General features: G+C 36.8%; 1 protein-coding gene across 1 annotated transcript in view; it reads right to left on the minus strand.

Moving 5' to 3' along the window:
• Window positions 1–21586, minus strand: part of MALRD1 (MAM and LDL receptor class A domain containing 1) — a 246477-nt gene that overhangs the window by 23199 nt on the left and 201692 nt on the right. The window contains exon 36 of the mRNA XM_031052491.2: window positions 21494–21560. Coding sequence (XP_030908351.2) covers window positions 21494–21560 — 67 coding nt within the window. The remainder of the gene's footprint in view (window positions 1–21493; window positions 21561–21586) is intronic.

The following is a 21586-nucleotide window of genomic DNA, read 5'->3' on the forward strand; positions in this document are numbered from 1 at the left end:
CTAACAAGTTGAATTTATGAAATCTTCAGAGAAATGACCTTTGAACAATTTATGAGAACCTAAGACACTTTTAATGTAATAAAAATAATTTCATCACCTTTCTCCCAGCTCCACATTCTGTTAGCGTTGTTATGGTTACAGAGGCAAGACTTGATAATTTAAGAAAGTCTGGAATTAAGGATTCCCATGCAATTTCAATTCAAACCCTCATGTGTGTTCAGGCATGGTGTTTGATTGGAAGATCACAAAATCCCTCTATACCTCCCTGGCTAATCAAAAACTTTCATTCTGCCATTCAGTGCTTAGCTTTGCAATAAGATTATTATCACAGCATATAGGAGAGGTAATTCACTATGCCAAGTGGAAAAACGGGAAAAAAAAATGTTATTATCAACAGCTAAACCATCTCTTCTGTTGTCAGCGTTCAAACCTTCAAACTTCTTTACTTAATACTGCTCTAATAGTTGACATGAAGAGAAATTTCAACTCCAGGTCCATTCTTGAGAGTTTTATTAGGAAGAATAGATAGCTCTAAATCTGGCTTGATTGAATAACTTTGATGGAAGACCTTGTTTCAAGTGATATATTGGGTATTTTGATAAAGCAAAATCTTTCCCATCGTCTTCAGTGCACCACAGATTGTTAATAATATATGATGAGCTACAGCTAATGTTAACAGAATTTCTAACAGTATTGCATTCAATAAAGTTGCAGCCAAACAGTGTGCAATACAGATGTAGAACTGGGAACTATTCCCCTGATGTTAATGCTCTGTGCAATCAATCATGGTACTTGAACAATTCAAAGCACCTTTTATGCTCCTTTAACATGTACCACTTGGCAGAACAAAAGCCTAGTTAACCTCCATTGCTGGTCAACAGCACCAACAGACAGCTGTAGCATCCAAAAATCTGTGAGGACACCTCACACTAAACCATGTTGCCCAAAAGCCTCTGTCCAGCCTGGCCTTGAACACCACCAGGGATGGAGCATTCACAACTTCCCTGGACAACCCATTCCAGTGCCTCACCACCCTCACAGTAAAGAACTTCTTTATATGCAATCTAAACTTCCCCTGTTTTAACCCATTACCCCTTGTTCTATCCCTATAGTCCCTAATGAAGGGTCCCTCCCTAGCATCCTTATAGGCTCACTTCAGATACTTCAGATAAAATATTGTAACCTTGGTAGCCACAGAACTAGACCTACCTTTTGGGGTCCCCAGCTTGTGGGTATGATGATATGGTATAACTTCTGTTAGAAAACACTGGTCCAAGTTGCAGATGCATCTGCATGCACAGGTAGAAGAGAGCACAGGCAGCTCCCTGGATGTGGCAGGAACCTGCCTGCTTTCCTTGCTTGCTTGACTGCTTGCTTCCTTCCTTCCTCCTGCTCTCTCCCTTCCTCGCAAATTAGTTGTGAAAAATCTTGTAGTCAGCTCACGCCAGAGGAAATGGAAAAGAAAAACAATGTCTATTTTCTTCTCTTAGCTTTTATACTGTAAGAAACATTACTAACCAGCCTGGAAGAAACAATATTTTGCCTGTGTTTACATTTCTGTCACATTGCTACCTTCAATTTGATTTTCAGCTCTTCAGGCAATCTATCTCCACTTCTATCATTGACATTGCCTCATTTCACTTATTAACCAAATACATCCCTGTCTTAGTAAAAGGTCTTACAAATGTTTTCAGATTACTCGGCGCTCCACCAGTTTAGAAACACAGTTACATATCCCCACAAGAGCGATTATACTCCTACACTGCCGGATCCTTGCATCTCCTTCCAGATTCCGTTTACACCTTGAACTTAGCTGAGCAAGGCGAGTATAGAGGATTCAGCTCTCTGTTCATGTTGACCTGATGAAAGGTTAAATTAACTGACTGGTAAGACAGTGAATAACTTCTGTGTGAGAGTAAAAGTTATTTTAAATGGGTCAGAGAACAAATTTTGTCTCAGACCTCAAGCATATACGTGACTGAGGCCCTTGCCAGCTCCCTGGCCCCCAGCTTTTTAATGAGCTCTAAAATACTTAACAGAATAGAAAAAAAAAAACCTGAACTCTAATCTTAAATGCATTAAAATATTTTTTTTTTTTAAAAAAAGAAGGTCTAATTATTTGTTTCTCATCTTCTTATATAATAAGTAAGAGTTTTAAGTTGCGATACTTAAGGAACTACATTTTGGGATGCTGTACAGCAGTTCTTACATTTGATTCATAAAAACATTTGTAATACTTTATGAACATACAGATTTTCTTCTTTAAGCAGATAAAGATATGGCAGCTTTCTATGACAAGGAATTCAATTCAGGATGTTTTGCTGAAATATCCAGGAGACAAAGGAATGTTTATAATCCTCTTTTATATTTAAAGACTTCCTTTGAAAACCAGCAGTTAGATGGAGATATAATCACAAACACTGGGGTGCTAGAATTTGTGAAGATAGAAGAGCAATAGTGCTGTCCGTCCATAACGTATCGCAATATTTTCTGAGCCTCTTTCCTTGATTTGGTTTGGAATTCCAATGAAAAAGTATATTTCCTGATATTTTATATTTTGGACAGATGGTAAATACCACACAACTAGTTTGCAGGATATTTCTACAATATCTTCAAGTCTAACATAAAACCAGTTAAAACAAAGTTCTATTTCAAAGTAATTCTTTTTGGTAAGAGATGAACAAAATCCTGCCCAATTTATGGAGTGAATGTTGGTGTAAGGTTAGCTAGCTTTTTCACTTTACACTTCCAGGTGGAGATAAGACCGTTTACATCAGCTGAAGAATTGGTTTAGTTATTACTGTGGTGTTACTACTATGAACTTCTTTTACTGCTTGAGATTGAAGCTAGAAATAAGTAATGTACAGGGTCAAGTACTGATGAGTGGAAACAGGATTTGTTGCAGGCATGTGCACATTGTAGAACTTGCATGAAAATCAATGCAAACTGAAGGATTTGCTCAGTTTTGTAAACTAAGTACTGAATTTTTTTTCTTTCATTTCATAACTGAAACATGGCTAATATCTCAGACTATCCTCAGTCTTTTCTTGAAAGGCTGAGGGTTAAAATGGGACCAGCGGTTGGTGTTCATGCATGTAGTGTTCCTGTGAATAACAATTTATATGAATTTGTTTACCTTTGAGATTAATTATTTCTTCCTGAGCATTTAATGAAGCCTTAGTTCTTGCCCCTAAGCAGTTCCTTTCCAGCTATTTTCTTTTTTTCCTCAAGAAAGAAACTTAGAGAGCTTACTTTCCATGAGGATTCAATAAAATCAGCCTTCCTGTTGCTCTGGTCACCCACACAGCAAAAAGGAAGTTAAACTGTTTGCTGACATATCTTTTATGGTTTGGGTCTGAGCCTCTGCTCTTGTGTCTGCTGCCAGAAATTTGACTTGCACAGACAATACTTTGTGGGTGGTGACTTCACTGGTAATCAAGAGCCAAGAACTGAAATGTCCTATGTGCCATGTCTGTGATGCTTAGGAAAACATTACTGGATCCACACTTTTAAAGTTTCAGCAGATGTGCTTATTTTGTGGTAACCATGCAGTGGAAGAAAGCTGTTCTCTACCCCCTAAACCCCAGCTTAGCTAATCATAAGGAAGGTTAGCAACTGCAGTATTTTTCTCATGACATTTCATAAACACAAGGTTACAAAACGAATGTGGATGGAAAGGCAAATAATCCTTCCATCCCTTGTGATCTGCATAGAATTGTGGTTTGCCCATACTGGCTGAAAGCTCCTGGTAATTATTTAGAAAGATTGGCACTGTTTAGAGAGCTAACATATCTGTATAAATTCCTATCTTACCCTTGCATTCTTTGGAACATACAAATGAATCTTGATACATTCATTGTCAACAGATATGTAAGGACTATCCTAAATCCAGATGTGGAACTTGTATTAATATCACTGATATTTGATATCATTGATATCTTGAGCACACATACAGGCTGGGTAGAGAATTGATTGAGAACAGCCCTGAGGAGAAAGACTTGGAGGTGCTGGTCAACAAATCTAACATGACTCAGCAATGTGTGCTTCAGCCCAGAAAGTGAACCATACCCTCTGCATCAAAGGAATTGTGACCAGCAAGTTGAGGAAGGTGATTTTCCCCCTCTACTCTGCTCTTGTGAGAGCCGACCTGGAGTACTGCGTCGAGCTCTGGGATCCCCAACATAAGAAAGACATGGGCCTATTGGAACTAGTCCCAAGGAGGGCTGTGAAGATGATCAGAGGATTGGAGCACCTCTGCTATGAAGACAGGCTGAGAATTGGGCTTGTTCAGCCTGGAGAACAGAAGGCTCATGGGAGACCTTACAGAAGCCTTCCAACAGCTAAAGGGGGACTACAGGAAAGCTGGAGGAGGACTTTTTAGGAGGGCATGTATTGACAGGACAAGGGTTAATGACTTTAAACTGAGAGGATAGATTTAGATTAGATACTTGGAAGAATTTCTTTACGGTGAGGGTGGTGAAGCACTGGAACAGGTTTGATGAGAGAAGCTGTGGCTGCCCCATCCCTGGCAGTGCTCAAGGCCAGTTTGGATGAGGCTTTGAGCAACCTGGCCTGGTTGTGGAAGGGGGCTGGAGCCAGGTGATGTTTAAGGTACCTTAAACCCAAAACATTCTATGATTCTATGATATTTCCCTACAGTTCACAGTCAGCTTGAAGGAATCAGAAATGAACACATAAACCAGTATTTATATAGAAAAAGCAAGTATAAATTTACTTTTATAAGTTTATACTTGTAAGTATAAAGTACTTATTCAGTATATACTTATAAGATGTAGAGATATTGATTGCTGTTTAGCCTGTCTGATTTACTCCTATAGGACATTATGAACAGAATGGTGAAAGCCTAAGTCAAAGCTGAGCAGTGATTACAGCTAAAATAAACCGTTCCAGTCTTGTTTTAGTACATTACTGAAAACAATCTTTACTAAATATTCTTAACTGCAGCCAGTTACTGCATTACTGAAGTCCAGAAAGTTTACTCATCAAACTGTTAGGTATATTTATCATTGCCTTACTCATTTATCATTGCCTTACTCACACTAGTCTTCCAGAATCCTCAGTAATATTAAAAAATAAATAGCAAAGGTGTCTTTATTAATTTGGTTTTCAACTTTTTGAGACAAGCATGTAAGAAAACCCAAGTGTTCTGCAAGAACTCGCATTGTTCTTCCATGTTTTTATAAGTGTTTTTTTTTTTTCCCCAGAAACTCTTACTGGCTTCTTGGGAGCCTCTAAGAGCATGTAGAACCTTGACATTTGTTTATGTAGTTATAATTTACTATTACAATTCCTGTGTTTGTTATTATATCTGGGTCCCATTTCATGAAGACGAAGAGTCCTTCTCATGAAGAACTTGAAACGAACACACCAAAAATGCTGGAAGAGAGGGAGGACTGTTACAAGCTCGTTGTTGATGAAGAAGAAAGTTACAGAGGAAAAGAGTGAACTTTACTAATACTTAATCAATATTGCACCAGAAAGACTTTTGAAAGTAGGTAGGATATGGGATTTTAAATTGCTTGCAAGATTTGGAAGAACTTGAATTAGAGGAGCTGAACATGCTAAGCTCGAAAATCCTCAATTCCAGACTTGTACTTGATTCTCGGAGCTAGTTTATAGCCCTACAGAAGCAGAAAGAATGGATGTGCACAGTAAGTGCTCAGTTGCTCAAGCGTTTTGTTTTTTTTTTGTGGCTTTAGAATTTTTACTTCAAAAAAATTTGGTTTTTAATGGTCCAGCCATCCCTCCTGCCGGGCTTCATAAATCCATGCAAGAAACTGCTGCTTGAACTGCCTTAAAAATAACAACAGCAAAAAAAAAAAAAACCTCAACCTAAACCAAGTGGTTTCCATGTGGGTACTTTGTTGCAGAAGAGTGAAACTAGTCATAAGGAATGCACACACTGGCACCACTTTGAATACTTTTGAATACTTTGAATACTTCAATAATTTTTTAAAACCACTAATGTGTTTTGCAATTTTTCTGTGCTTCCTGTTTCACTGATATTGTGTGTATTGGGTTTGCATGGCAAGATTTTGGTGGCAGGGAAGCCATAGGAATGGCTTCTGTGAGAAGCTGTCAGAAGCTTCCACCATGTCAACAGAGGCAGAGCTAGCCAGCTCCAAGACAGACCCACTGCTAGCCAAGACTGATCCCATCAGCAAAGATGGTAGTGTCTCAGGGGTAACATAGTTAAGATGGGGAAAAATAAGAGTGCACAGCTGCAGCCAGAGAGAGGATTGAGAATGTGAGAGGAACAGCTCTGCAGACACCAAGGTCAGTGCAGAATGAGGGGAGGAGGTGCTCCAGGACCCGGGGCAGAAACTGATTGCCCTGCAGCCTGTTGTGAAGGTCTTAGGGAAGCAGGCTATTCTCTACACCAAATGGAGGTCAGTGGTGCAACAGATGCAGCCCCATGAGGACACCAGCACAGGAAGATGCCTGAAGGAGGCTGTCACCCCATGGGAATCCTGCACTGGAGCAGGTTTGCTGGCAAGACTTATGACTCCATGGGGGACCCAAACTTGAGCAGTCTGTTCCTAAGGGACTGCACCCATGGAAGGGCCCCACACAGGAGTAATTAATGAAGAACTGCAGCCTGTGGGAAGGACTCAGTTTGGAGAAGTTCAAGGAAAACTGTAAAATTCCCTGTCCCCCTGTACCAATGTGGGGGAAGTGGTAGAGAAAATCATGAATGCAGTTGTGTCCAGGAAGAAAGGAGGGGTGAGAAAAAAGCATTTTAAGTTTCAATTTTATTTCTCATTACCCTGCTCTGATTTGATTGGTAATAAATTAGATTAATTTTCCCCAAGTTGTCTGTTTTGCCTGTGACAGTAGTTATTGAATGATCTCTTCCTGTCCTTATCTCCACCCATTCACCCTTTTCCTATATTTACTCTCCCCTATCCAGCCGAGGAGTGATACAGCTGCTTTAGTGGGCATCTGGTATTCCACAGCCAGGGCCAAACCACCACAGTACACCAGAATATGAGCCACAGATAAAAGTCTTCTGACAGCTTTTGTAGTCTGGTAACATTAGAAGGGAGACTGCTTTGGAATACTGAGTGGAAATACTTTGTAATGAGGACACACTTCATTCACAAGAAGGAAAACTGTTTTTCAGATGCTGAAAAAGTACTCCATGTCCCAAGAACCTTCTCCCTGTAGCATGTAAAATATACATGTTCCTGATGTTTTTGTGCACTGATAGCTCAGGCTTGTACTGAAAAGTACAATCTAAGTATGAAGACACCTATTCTTCCTTTCTAAATATTCCAGAGATTTCTAGGTCATATGGGAATGTTTTCCTCAAAAATAACTTTGTAGAAACTTTTCTGACTAGACAGCTTTTTGCAGAATATTTTTGTTAAAATTTCTGCTTTTCACCAGAAAACTTGAAAGTCTTTGATATTCTAGCAAAAAAATGATTCTTGAGATTTTGCGCAAGAATAACACTATTCTCATTTTCACTAGCATGCCTTTGATGAGACAGGAGAAAAAATATTTAGAAATATTTAGAAAATTCTAAGCAAATCAGAATTTACAGAATTAGGCTAAAATCTGCCTGTCTGAAAAATAATATTATATCCCTATTATCCTATATGTTGCATGCAAAGTTATGTTCTACCAGTTCCATGTAAAAAGATACAAATGAATTTGTTTAGCCCATGGCATTAGCATAGGTTTTGCCTGAGTTTTTTTCCTTTTTGCCTTTTTCTTCCCCCAGATTGTATGAACTATAAATGACTTTCTTGAGCCAGCCTGAAAAAGAGGAAATTTTTCATTTTGATTACTGTTGCAGCATGTGTGTGCTTCTGAAATACTAGCAGAGCTTTGAACGTTGCAGTCTAGTCTGCCTTAACAAAAGAATTTTACAGTTCACTGCTGTGCATTTTTTAGGAATACTTGTACATTTTTCATGCTCAAGAAGAAAAAATATTCAAATAAAGATGGCCTTGAAAATTTACCAAAGTATTTGTTCCAGCTTTTGCATGCCAATACCAGCTGTGAACACTTCAAACCAGCAGAACAAAATAGGTTATTAAAAAAGAAGGCTAGAAACTGAAGATGAAAAAGTTGTAGAAGAAGCTCAAATGTCAAAAGCAAGATTATTGTACTATGCTTTGATTCTCTGGATTTATGGGAAAAGCACATGCCTAATTCCTTCCTGTGCTCAGTCTTTGTTTCATGCACATTTAGAATGAAGTTATTTTGAAAGAGATACCTGCTTTCTCTTCAGTAAGTATAAAGAGTTTTGTTGTGCTCTAAACTTTGAAAAGTCTGCAGACCTGTTAAAACATAGAATCTATTGATATTCTGCAATGGGTAGGGGACAGGTTATACTGTCCATATTAGGCCCTGGGTTAGCATCCAGTATTTGAAATGTACTCAAATTACGCTTGCTAAATGAGAAATGATAGATGGAGTTGGAATAAATCATGAAGGCTTTGAAATCAGCTTCAGTAATTAACATTTATTGTAAGAGAGAGAAGAGATGCGAAAACAAGAACAATACGTTCAGAGCAATAGTCAAGAATCCTCTCTGCAGCTGCTTTCTGAGAAACATCAGCCTAAAAACCCTGCAGTCATCCAAGCAAGGAAGGATAATGCTGCAGTAAATGAGATGCATGATGATGACAGCTTGGGTGAGAGCTTTTGTAAGATGTGATGGGTAGGAACACATCTTAGAATGAAAGCTTAAGAAAAAATGTGCAAGGTACAGATGCAACCTGCCTGTAGGTATTAGGTAAAGTTCAGAGTGTAAAATTGTAGAGTAGCTCAGGATGATTAAGGAAAAGATAATCTGGAGGATTTTTTCACAAGACTAAAATTCAAGTGACACTGACCTTGTAGTGGGTATAGATTGCGTAGAGAAAGCTGATTAGAACTTCACCATCTTTTTCATATATGCAATAGTTCTGCCATATGAACCCTACATTTATATTTGGGGGCACATTATGACACCTATGAATGTCTTAAGTTGGCCTTACTCTAAGATATATTTTAGATAAATACATAGTTTTAGAAAGCTAAGAAAGAGTAATCGGATGATTTTGCAACTTCTATATTATATTTAAACACAGCTGTGTTGCATATTGCTGTATTGAAATGTGATACTCATAGTTCTCCAGTGGTACGATTTTTGTAGATCAGAATAAAGCATTAGGTATATCAGCAACTTCTGTGCTTACAGTGACTTGTATCTTGCTGTCTGTAATAATGTATTCTAAAGACACAAAGTATTAGATAGCTGTAAAAGCATTATATCTATATACAGATATATATTTTACATATAGATATATATTTATAGATATATATCTATAGCTATATATCTATCTGTATAGATAGATGTAAAAGCTAAATTAAGTATATTTACTATACTTGTATAATCTAGTTTGTGCTATTGGTCACACAGCTGTATGCACATTTTTAGCTTTACTATCTTATGATCCATCAGAAAAAAACCTCAGCTACTTACATTAAGTAAAACATTCTCAGCCTGTAGCTTTCTTATACTTTATTACAAGAAACATACTGATAGACTTTACTCGTAACATAAGGGAAGCCACGACAAATGGAGAATTTGACAAAATACTTATTAAACCACTAGAACTGTAATAATCAATAGTTATGTAACCTCAAAGTGTATTCTGCCAAACTGCCTCACCTTTACTTCTAAAAGCAAAAGTGATGGGAAGATACTCTCCATGGATTTCTATGACTATGTAAACACAATATTTTCCAAACACTAAAATATTAAACAAATTTTAGGAGATCTTTCTTATATTTTCCAGAGTCCCAAACACTTTTACATTAATAAAGTATTAATTTACAGAAGGTTAAAGAAAATCAAAGCAAATAAAAGCTTTTTTTCCACCTATTGAGGGCTGTTAACAATGGATGATTAAAAAAATCCTGCTGTCTTATTCATTCTGTGTCTTTTTTAATAGACTACAATACAAATCAGACTATGCACTTTCATTGACCTGATAAAAATCAGTGGTTTGCTAAAGAGTACCTAAAACACGAAAATTAAGTTACCAGATGAGAACTAACTGTTTATAAACTAGCATTCCGCTGTGTGAGAAACAAGCATTAGGATATTCAGCTCTGTATAGCACTGCTCAAAAATGTTTTGTTCAGCTTCTGGTCATGCAATGCTGTTATCAGTGTCTAGTGTAGGAAACTGAAGCATGGAAGGACTGCATCACACAGGCTTCATTTAGCTGTAGGTAGTCATCCCCATGTTAGCTTTTTGCAGCCGTAAGCAAAATTTTTTTACTTGCACAACTTTTGCCACTAAACTTAGTTGAGCAGGCATTTCATGAGTGGAAAATACAATAGCTAATAAGGATAAATTGCATATTGAAAAGCTCTAAGTGGAAACAAGAAAACGCATGAAGCAGGAGTAATAATAGCAATTTTCCAATATACAAAGTTAATGACCCAAAGCTTAAACACATTTAATATTAGAATTTAGACAACCCTTTTTGTATATTCTCAGCTAGCACTTATGGTAAGGAAGCTATTGTCACATGGGGTTGGCTCCAATATTTTTTTCCAGTAAACACTCATTGAGGATCAGCCTAGGTGCAGTGCACTTGTGTATACACAGCTGATCCTGAAATCTATCCAAGGAACTTATACAGCTTCAGAGGTGCTTTAAGTACATAGAGAACTACAGAGAAAAATAAAGATGCCAGCTTGTGCTTATTGACAACCCTTTCTCACTGACCTTGGAGAGAACCAACCACTGTAGTTTTGGCTTTCATGTGGCTGCACAAAGCAGCACTGCTAGAAAGACATATGATAATTTTTTGTCTAGTCTGCTGCTACAGAAGCATGCATACTGCCAATAAACAAGACAAAGATAAAATATCATGTATCTGAGCCAGTCGGTTTTATCAGCAACAAGGAAATAATTCACTTAAATCCAAACATTTCTCCCCTCCACCATTTAAAAACAAACAAGCAAAATTTCAACCTCCTACAGTTTACTGACTTCAGTAACTCAGGTCGATGTTTGATATTGTATTAGGTTTGCATGGCAAAGTTGAGCCAGGGAAGAAGGGAGGAATGGGAATCATGTTTTAAGATTTGTTTTTAGTGTCTCACTATCTTACTCTGATTTGATTAAATACATTAATTTTCCCCAAGTTGAGTCTTTTTTGCCCATAATGGCGATTGGTGAATGATCTTTCTCTGCCCCCATGTGTATTTCATTATATTTTCTCTCCCTTGCTCAGCTAAGGAGGGGACATGATAGAGCCGCTTTGGTAGGCACCTGATATCCCACCAAGGCCTACCCACCAGAGATGTTTATTTCTACACTAACTCTGGTATTAGATCCAACCGTAAGTCTTGCTGAATCATGTTAACTTGACAGACTTCAAAGGATGTTTCAGCATTCACATACATCATACAATCCAGTATATATTTTAAAAGAAAAATGTTTCTGTTATGGAAAATATGACTTGCAGTCCAGATGCAGAAAAAAAAATATTTTAGCTTAAATGTGTAGATACTTTTTCCCCAAAGGACATAAAAAAGTCTGTGTGGAAATAGTGCACAGGTGCTGATTCCCACTTAAAGATGTAGCCTAGTAGCTGATTAGAGTAATAGCAAACATGAAAAGATCCTTCCAAGAATCCTCTGTGCTTATATGCATGTTTTAAATTGAAAAACATGGACCTTTTCAGATAAGTCAACACCTCAAAAGCTGGCAACAAAATTTCAACAGTCCTTAATCTAGTAGCATTTGCTTCTTTTAAACAACCCCTTAACCACCTAGCAACAGCACAAAACGTATAATACTCAGAGACTTAAATTCACGCTTTCTGAACAAGAGTGAAAATTGCAAATGTGCAAGATAGCTTGAGGACATTGTGACACCAGGGTCTCTACTGGGTCAGACTGAATAGACCACTTATCAGATAATACAGAATAGAAGATGCATGTCTTCCCTATGCAACTTGCGCAATAACACGGATTCTCAAATACAGATCTCCACCATACCCATCTTTCCTGCCATCCTCAGCACAGGCTTATCTGAACCACAATTTTCCTTACTGTAGTGACTGTTTAAAACAGTATCAACATGTTTGATGGTATATATGTTTTCCAAAAGTCTCCCTTACAACTTTTACAATACATTTTGTACCCTACCAGTACCATCCAGGTATCTCCTACAAAGAGGGCTCTAGTGAGGTTATTCTGGACAACAAAGTTTTGATATGCAGACATATGGATGTAAACTTAGGGTATGAGAACACTGTTTTTCACACTAAGTACTGTCTTTTACTTCCATTTAAATGCAGGAAGACTGAGTCTGTAAGAAGATTGTCACTCAAGCTTAGTAAGAAAATCTGAGCCCAGTCTGTATTAATTATTGTTTGATTTCATATACTCCAGAAGAAGTAATTTATGTGCTTATGTTTAGAAACACCTCAAGATGTTTATAAATTTCTGTGACCAAAAACCAGCCACATGAATGTGAAGGAAAGGGGGCTATAGGACAAGCATCTTTGAAGTCTTTGTGTTTATACTTCCTTCATTATTACGTAATTCTTCAATTGTTCCTTATTTTTCTCTCTTTTGAAAACTATTTGTTATTTTACATCTATTCTTTCCTGTTTTGAACAAAACAGAACAAAATATTTCTGATTTAAAGCTTTTCATCTATGTTTCCTACTCTTCAGCAGCTGGATTTTGTAGGAGTAACACTTCAGGGAACACTCCATATTTTGGTAAACATCCAATATCCACTATTAATTAACATTCTCCCGTATAAAAATACCTCATCACTCAACAAGCAGCCTCAGATACACTACCTTGATCCTAAACTTGTCCTTATTGTAGACAAAATTCTCTCCTGAATTTTAAATGTAATAATGCTTCTAGTTCTGGTGTATATGTCATTCTGAGATAAAAGTGAACTGCACGTGATAATAATAAAAATCTCACCACGGTTTCCTATACCATGTAGATACCTCATTTTGCTTTGACTCTATAAAGAGTGATTTGAAAATGAAAATGGAAATATATGATATTTATCAGAAAATTTGAATGCTTTTAGCATCTTAAGCACTAGGAAGACTCAATTTTGGAAGGAGAAGAAATTCAACTGAGAATTTTTTTCTCATAAGTGTTCTTCTAAGTGCTTTTTGCTGTAACTGTTAAATTATACTTATTTGCCTATATTCTTCTCAATAAGATTTTAGTATCTTCATATTAGAGCATCAATTATTTTTATCAGATTCTAAATATAATTCTCATGCTGATCTTGAGAGTTGCAGTGAGGGTGATAATAAACTAAATAACAGAGCTTTATGCCTGTTGTATTTGTTTAATTGAGTAAAACATTCAGCTTTCAATTACATGTAGTCAAACTTTAACAGTTACATAGAGACAACCTTGTTTTAGCTTTAGAAAAAAGAAACTGATAAAGACAGATTGCTTCTGAAATCATTGGATTCAGCAATCAACTGATTCAGACCACTTGCAAGTGAACTTCACAGTATGCCACTGCTTCATTGGAGATGGTGGCAATCTGCCCTATATATTTGATTGGGTTTGACTGAGATAAATGTTATTTGTGGGGTTTTTTCATCATTTCTAGGAGCTGCAAGCTGCATGAAGCAGCTGGCTCCAGTGTGATAAAAAGCTGACCTCAGGATTTTACTATTATCTTCAAACAGGAGGAAAAAAGCAAAGCTAGAAGTAACTGCTTCTAAATAGGAGAAGATAGCCAGTGCATCCATTTGTAAAGAAATAATTAATAATTTGCTAAATGGAAAGTTTCTAACTAGGTAAAACTGATTTGGCCAGATGTGTTTACTTTGAAGTTACTTAATTCAAGTAGGGAAAATATAAAATCAAAATCCTTAGACAAATTTGACATATTTTTCTTGTATGCTATTTATCTTTCTAATACAGTGAAAAGGAATGAAAATTATTAATTAATAACAGTTGAATATATGAAATGCCACAGACCTCAGGTGAGTTCAGTTGACCATTTAATGTGACTGACAAAAGCAAATATAAAAGGTGAGAACATGAAAAATTCATTTTTAAATTAAAATCTTTGAAAAAAGATCACTATTCAATTGTTTTATATATAAAAGAAAAGACTCTAGCATCAACAAGCATGCATGAAATTTTATTGTGAGCCTGTTCTGTCTGGGTTGGTATCCTTGTGTTTATGTAGAGTCATTATGCTTTTTTATGAAACAGAAAACATGGAAAACACTACTGAAGATTTGAATTTTCTGTGATGCTTAATGTTCTCTTATACATATTCTTAATGACACTATTTTTGCCTTTTTTGGAAAAAGCTATGCTGTTAGAAGCAGGAAGAGCAAAAAAAGCAACATATAATTGTATCAGGAACAGCCACCCTAATTTCATGAATCTTTTCAGAATAAGAAAAGATAAAGAGGAAACTGAAAAAATATATGAAATAGAAACTTTAGGAGAGAGTTTTCTGTGAGCAAATCTCTAATGTGCATTTCCATTAATATACTGTACAATTTCTTTCACAACAAGTTGTGTGTCATTTATTCTGGAGGACAGAGATATTAACTTGCCTTCCCATTCTCAATTTTCTCCAATGCAGGCAACCTGAATTTGTTATTTTATTTGCCTCAGTAACACTTTTCAGATGGCACTGGCTAATAGAAAGATATGAAAAAAGGTGTTCTATATATGTTTGCATATATGTCTCCATATAAGAATATGCTTTTGTCTTCATTTTGCAGAAGGCAAATCTTAGCATAACATTCCTTTTCAATGTCTTATCTTTTCACCTGCTCACCATTACTTGTGCTTTTGTTTATGGTTACATTCTTGTTCCATTCCTCCTCTCTGTATTTTTTCTTAGGTGTGACTACCACTTTCTTGGGTAGCTATATGACTGTATATAGCTCTATCAATTTACCTATGTTGCACTTTTTCAGTACAGCTAAAAGAATATTCTTAGGAAGGGAGAGAAATCAGTACCAGTGTGTCTTGCTTCAACAGTTAATAATTTGAAGTGATTCAGCAGCTGCTACATCAGCAATCCTCTCTGTGGTGGAAATGTCTGAGAGCAGCAGGACAAACAGCTGAAATGGAACCTACCATCTTCTCCCCTTGTAAATTCTTTACTTATGAATTGGGATGTGCCTATCTTGTCAGTTTCTAAGCTTTTTGTCAGTCTAAGCTCTGTATTTCCATCAAATCACAGGCCAGATGCTTCCAAGCATTTTATTTTCTTAGGTGGGAATGCTATTATCACTCCTATTTTCATGACATACTGTGTGATATTAAAATAATCCCTCCACTTGCAGTTTTTAAAGATAACTACCACCATTGTGTTTCAAAATCCAATAAAACAGTACAGGTGAAAATGCATCCAAGAGAAAGCAAACATGTTCAGAAAAAAAATCTAACATTCCTCACTGGAAGATATTGCCCAAAAGGATGAGGAACTTCTCCCATTTGCAGCATATGATACTTGATTGGAAAAGGTATTGAACAAGTCTACTGCAGCATTATTTAAAGCTGCATGCTACCTTGCAGGACTTCTCCCCAAAATGTATTGTGCTTAAACAGAAGTTAGAATTTTAAAGACAAAATCAGATTGCGAGAAAATGGCACAACTACCAAAAAAGGTTTGGTATTTTAAATAATATTTTTGGTGTAATATTATTTGCTGGGGATAAAATGTTTTATTTGCATTAAACATACCTTTTTTTGGTTATAATAATGAGCCCATTTTAAAAGTGAGAAGTGAAAAATAGAGGACAAAATACCATGTATCTTTTCTAAGGAGAGTAAACAAAAATCTCCTCCTCTAAGTTAATTATTACCTTGTAAAATCAATTATTTTCTAAAACATAAAAGAGAAAGTAATATCTTTCACTTTTATCACATAAAGCAAACAAACAATTGATATTCTATACTTTGGGCCAAATTAGCACTTAAACACAACTACAAAGATAAAATTAATTAACTATGCATAACGACTCCTTGAAATTCTAATCTCTACAGTTTAGTTATCTAGATGGTACATATTCAATGCAATTTTAAAACTGTTTAATGAAGATGTATTTCTAATTTATATGATGATTGTTTAATTACAGGCCAGTGAATGTAATTACATTTTCTGCTTAAGGATAGAGCCTTCTTACAGCTCAGAAATTAATAAAAGCACTGTCATTATACTCTTTACTATTATTCAGTGTAACCTCTCTGAAACTTAGTATATTATATAGAAACAGTGAAAAATAAAAGATAAAACAAGCACTGAAGTATGTTTATTATACACAAGTTTAGTACATTTTAAACATGAATGTATTGTATTAAACTTGTTCCTTTGGTATGAGAGTTAAAATTATGTACTATCAATCTTGTAAAATATTTTTTTTCTGTTCTCAGGGGTTTTTATTTAGCACTAGTACAACCTTTGAACCCTTACCTAACACACTTTACAAACACACTTTTCCCAGCTTGCTTGTTCTTGTCAATTCTCCTTTTCTATGTTTCCAGAGGCCTGTGGTCTCACTTTAAAAAAAGTAAAGTAAGCACAAAAAAAACACTGGGCAAAGAGTTGAGGAAAATACACACATAATAAAAGGAATAATTTTGAAACCAGACTATTGAAATTGCAAAAATTCTAGCATTATTGCTCAAATTGTCATGATTTGCAAGTGCAGCCGCAGTAGCTGATTTCCAACACTATTTGGTTGCACATCCACTGCAGAAGGGAGCTCAGTCAGGACCTGTAGTAGTTTAGTGAAATGAGAGTGGATTAAGTGTTTCAGATAGGAATGGGTTTTCATGGCAAGGTTTTGATAGTGGGGAACCTACGGGGATGGCTTCTGTGAGAAGCTACTAGAAGCTTCCGTTTGTGTCTGATAGAACTGATAGCATCTATTGTCCAGCCAAAGGCAACACACCAGAGATATTTATTTCTGCAGAAACTCTGGTATTAGTTCCAAACTGTAACTGAAAATGCACCATGAAGACTGAGGCACCATCTAGCCTGGCAGCCAAAGAGGATACCCGAGAATTAGTAAGAACAAGATAAACATATTTGATATGCTCCCAAAATACTCTCCTGACAATACAGAAACAGCAAATACAAGTGGCTTTCAAACCTAACTCAGAAGTCAAATACCAGAGAGTATCAGGACAGCCACCAAGCTTGTTTCTTTCAAATAGGAAGCTAAATATCACCTGCAACACACTATTGCTCTGCATTAAGTTGCAAGCTCTCACTGAAAACATTCACCACCAAATCAGTAGTCATATTCTCAGACACTGACTTCTACTAATGTTACCACAATCATTAAATGCACCGTCTAAGAAAAGCTATTTTCAGAAGAGTGAACAGAAGTGAAAATAACCTGATGTATCAACCCTGTTACCCCCTCCAATATATACTGAAACTATTAGACATATATCAGCTGTCACCTTTTCCACCTGGTCTACAGATATCTTTTCAGAGAGGCATGTCAGAGCTTGCATTCCACTGTCTATTGATCCTTCTTAGTTACACACAACTGAAAGAAATTAAGGTTGGTGTCCTAAGTATTCACTTTATACATCCAAGCAACAGTAGTGCACACATACAAAAATATGCAGCATCAAAATAACTTGAGAAGTACTATATGTATAAATTTGACTCTGAACTTTCAATCTCCTCAAATAGTAGATTTGTTTTACCTAAGTAGCAGCTGCAAATTCACTGTGCTGCCATACTGACATACTAAGCTACTTGGAAGAGTCTATGCAGTCAACTACTTCAAGAACACTGAATTAAAGATGCAGAAAAACTCACCCCTCCAGAGACTGGATTCTTTTCTATCAACATACCTCAAAATATGGTAAGATGAGCATCAATTTTGATTTTTAAAGGAACATGATGGAACCTTGAATGAAATGAAGCTTTGACACCTGTCCAAACATTTTTTGTTAAATCAACTTTCTCAGAAAGGCCAAAATTACTTTCAAACTCCAGACTCAGGTTTACAGAAACTACAGCACGAGTATCTTCAGTGGAGGGAGATCAGAATCCCCTGTGTAAGGCAAACTAGCAATCAAAAGATATGTTAACAGATTTTCCACTTGTCTACAGTGTCACTGAAGAATATTAGTCAAACTCAGTGGCTTTTAGGATCACTGCAATCTCCACATAATTACCTCAGGGTATCTATAAAGTCTTTCCTTCTCTGCAACTTCTGTGACAGGGCAGTGTCCATACTCTGCTCTTTCAGGGAACTCCTTGTTGTCCAACAGTCTTACTGCATCCTGGTGTACTCTGCTTTTTCTCCTGACCTACCCTGAAGTCTACAAGAGCAGTTGCTCTCAAGAGAAGAAGGAAACTCTACCTGAATCTGTCATCTCTTCTTCAGGAAATTTAAGGCAGGTACTGAGAACAAACAGGTAAAAAATATAGTATCTTTCCCATGTTAATTTCTAGGGTTTTCATTATTTGTTTTGTTTTGGTTTTTTTTTGTTTTTTTTTTTTTTTTCCTAGGAAATGAAAACTGGGACATTTCTACGTTTTTATCATTAAAGAGACATTTCTGTTATTTTTTTTTCATTATATTGATGTGTGGGATTTTCAAAAATTATGCAGAATCTTATCTTAGAAGAGCGCTAACACCCCTGTTATATGTATAAATCCTTCAAATATTGCAAACATTGAATGGCGTTGATATTAGATTGTTTATCTGGTGATTCCTTTTCTTCTTCATTTGCTATTCTCCAGTGATATCCCTTACCAGTAGAGCTTTCAGACAGTCTTCCACTACATTTTGTCCTCAACATAAAAAGGACATGTAGCTGTCAGGGCAGGTCCAGAGGAGGGCCACAAGGATGATCAGGGGACTGGAGCACCTCCTGTATGAAGACAGGCTGAGAAATGAATACAGGCTGAGAAAGTTGGGGCTGCTCAGCCTGGAGAAGAGAAGGCTGCGTGGAGACCCCATAGCAGCCTTCCAGTATCTGAAGGGGGCCTATAAGGATTCTGGGGAGGGACTATTCATTAGGGACTATAGTGATAGGACAAGGGGTAATGGGTTCAAACTTAAACAGCAGAGGTTTAGATTGGATATAAGGAGGAAGTTCTTTACTGTAAGGGTGATGAGGCACTGGAATGGGTTGCCCAGGGAAGCTGGGAACATTCCATCCCTGGCAGTGTTCAATGCCAGATTGGACAGAGTCTTGTGTGACTTGCTTCAATATGAGGTGTCTCTGCCCATGGCAGGGAGGTTGGAACTAGATGATCTTAAGGTCCTTTCAAACCCTAACTATTCTATGATTCTATTGCAACACACACTATACTAGTATACCTGAACAGAGACTATCTATTTCCTCAACACAAGCACATACAACTCCTCTAGTTACGTTAGCCCATCATTTTAGGTCATTTTCATTTCTATGCCTTTGCTCCTATTGTAATTACCTATGCACTACATCAGAACTCAGTACCAGGCTTCTTACTAAATGATGGGGGAAGTATCCTATTTACTATTCCAAGTATCTTTTATTTCTGTAGATGAAAAGCAATTGCTAATTTGATTTCCTTTCATTTGAAACTCCTAACGTAAGTTCAATTTTTATAATTCACTTGTATCCTTCAAATATCAATTACTCCCTTCATGTCTTGTCCCTACAAGCAAATTTCTTGTTGATCAATGGTTTAATATACGAACTGTCAACTCCTTAGCTATTCCCAATTCCTTTATTTTCTGCTGGCTATTCATTCCATTCCATTCCATCTGCATCCTTTCCCTATATTTTTTGTCCCCTTTCTCTCTTTCTGTGTCCCAAGAAGTTTTGAAACAGCAACCCTAATTAAATTCCAAGCTTTTTGCAGTGACCATTCTATATTTTATGATAGAAGAGATTCTTAGGGCAATATGCAGGTGTTGTGGTTTAAACCAAGTCCACACAGCTCGTTCACTCCCCCCCTTTGCTCCCCCGACTCCCAGAGAGTTAGGAAGGAGAATCCAAAGAATGTAGCCCCCACAGATTGAGATAAGCACAGTTTAATAGCTAAGGTATAACACAAATCACTACTGCTACTACTACTACAAATAATAATGGTAAAGCCAATAACAAGTGAAGAGAATACAACACCTCACCAGCCACCGACCCATAACTCACCCTACCCTGCCCGACCGAGCACCGACCGATACCTCCTCCATCCCCCCAGAGCTTCAGCCCTTCCGGTCTCTCCCAGTCACATCCTGGGTATGATGTGCTATGGTATGGAATACCTCTTTGGCTAGCCTGGGTCAGATGTCCTGTCTCTCCTTCCTCCCGGCCTCCCCTCCTCCCTGGCAGAGCATGAGCTCAGAAAAGGCCTTGGACAAACCAAACATTTGAGCAGTAACTCAAAACATACTTGCTATCAGCAACCGTTCTCAGCCATAAAGTCAAAACACAGCACTGTACCAGCTACCAAGAAGGAGAAAAAATGACTGCTACTGCTCAAACCAGGACAGCAGGTAATTTACAGTGTTTCCTGAGAGTTAAAGTACTTTATACGTAAGTAAGTGCCTGTATTTTCTGAGTATGTTATTTATCACACTCCTTCAACAAGTAAGGATAACCTGACTTGAAAGATACAAATTCTGCAATGTTTAAAATTTCATCAGCAAACTTATTAAAGTGAGTTTCCTAGAAACTGGGAGACAAACCTTGATGTCTGGTCTTGACTAAGATAGATACTCTGAGAAAACAGTCACTTTAGTAATCTGGTAAAATTTTTGGCAAGATCCACTGAAGAGCTTGAAGGAAACAAGTATGATAACACGTAATATTGATTTCTTTACACTTTAAAAAGTTTCCTGTAATTCCCCAGTGTGAAATTTAGTGATATCTTGTGTAAATTAATCCCTTCAGATAACCTAATACATGTTCTAATGACTCACACATTCCACATCAGAATTTCATACATTATTTGGTTTCCAGCATAGAGCATTTCCAGAAAAAAAGCAGTATGTTTAATGTTTTGTTTGGCCTAAGTGGAAAAAACATTACCTTTTTTCTCCAAATATGTGCAAAAAGTAAGATTATAACTGAAATGCATCACAAGTTCATGTAAAGACAAGAACATGCCATACTGTAAATCTTATTTGAGGTACACAACAGTTGCTTCATATAAGGCAACATTTTTTATATAGAAGCATATGTTAGATGTTGATGTGAAACATGAGACACAGAAAACCTCCAGTGCCAGGCCAACGGGTTGTCTTATGTAATGCTAGGTGAAAGTTACAGAAATTCTATCTGATAAGTAACATTATTCTCAAAATAAGGTTTAACTCAGCAACCATAAATAAAAAACAGTACAGCCATCCAGAGACTTTTAAAAATACACTTCTATTGAAGATCATTTCAGTCCCTGAGGAAAATACCAGCTCTTTCATCAACACATTTTCCCAACTTCAAGCATAAGTCAATCCCCAAAGAAACTTACTGGCATAATGGAATGTCATCTGTGATGATGCATTTCCCTCCATTTTTGCAGTATTCTTCAGGACAAACTACAAATGAAAATGCAAATGAAAAA

The sequence above is a fragment of the Melopsittacus undulatus genome, chromosome 1, assembly GCF_012275295.1.
Source record: "Melopsittacus undulatus isolate bMelUnd1 chromosome 1, bMelUnd1.mat.Z, whole genome shotgun sequence".
NCBI classification, from domain to species: Eukaryota; Metazoa; Chordata; class Aves; order Psittaciformes; family Psittaculidae; genus Melopsittacus; species Melopsittacus undulatus.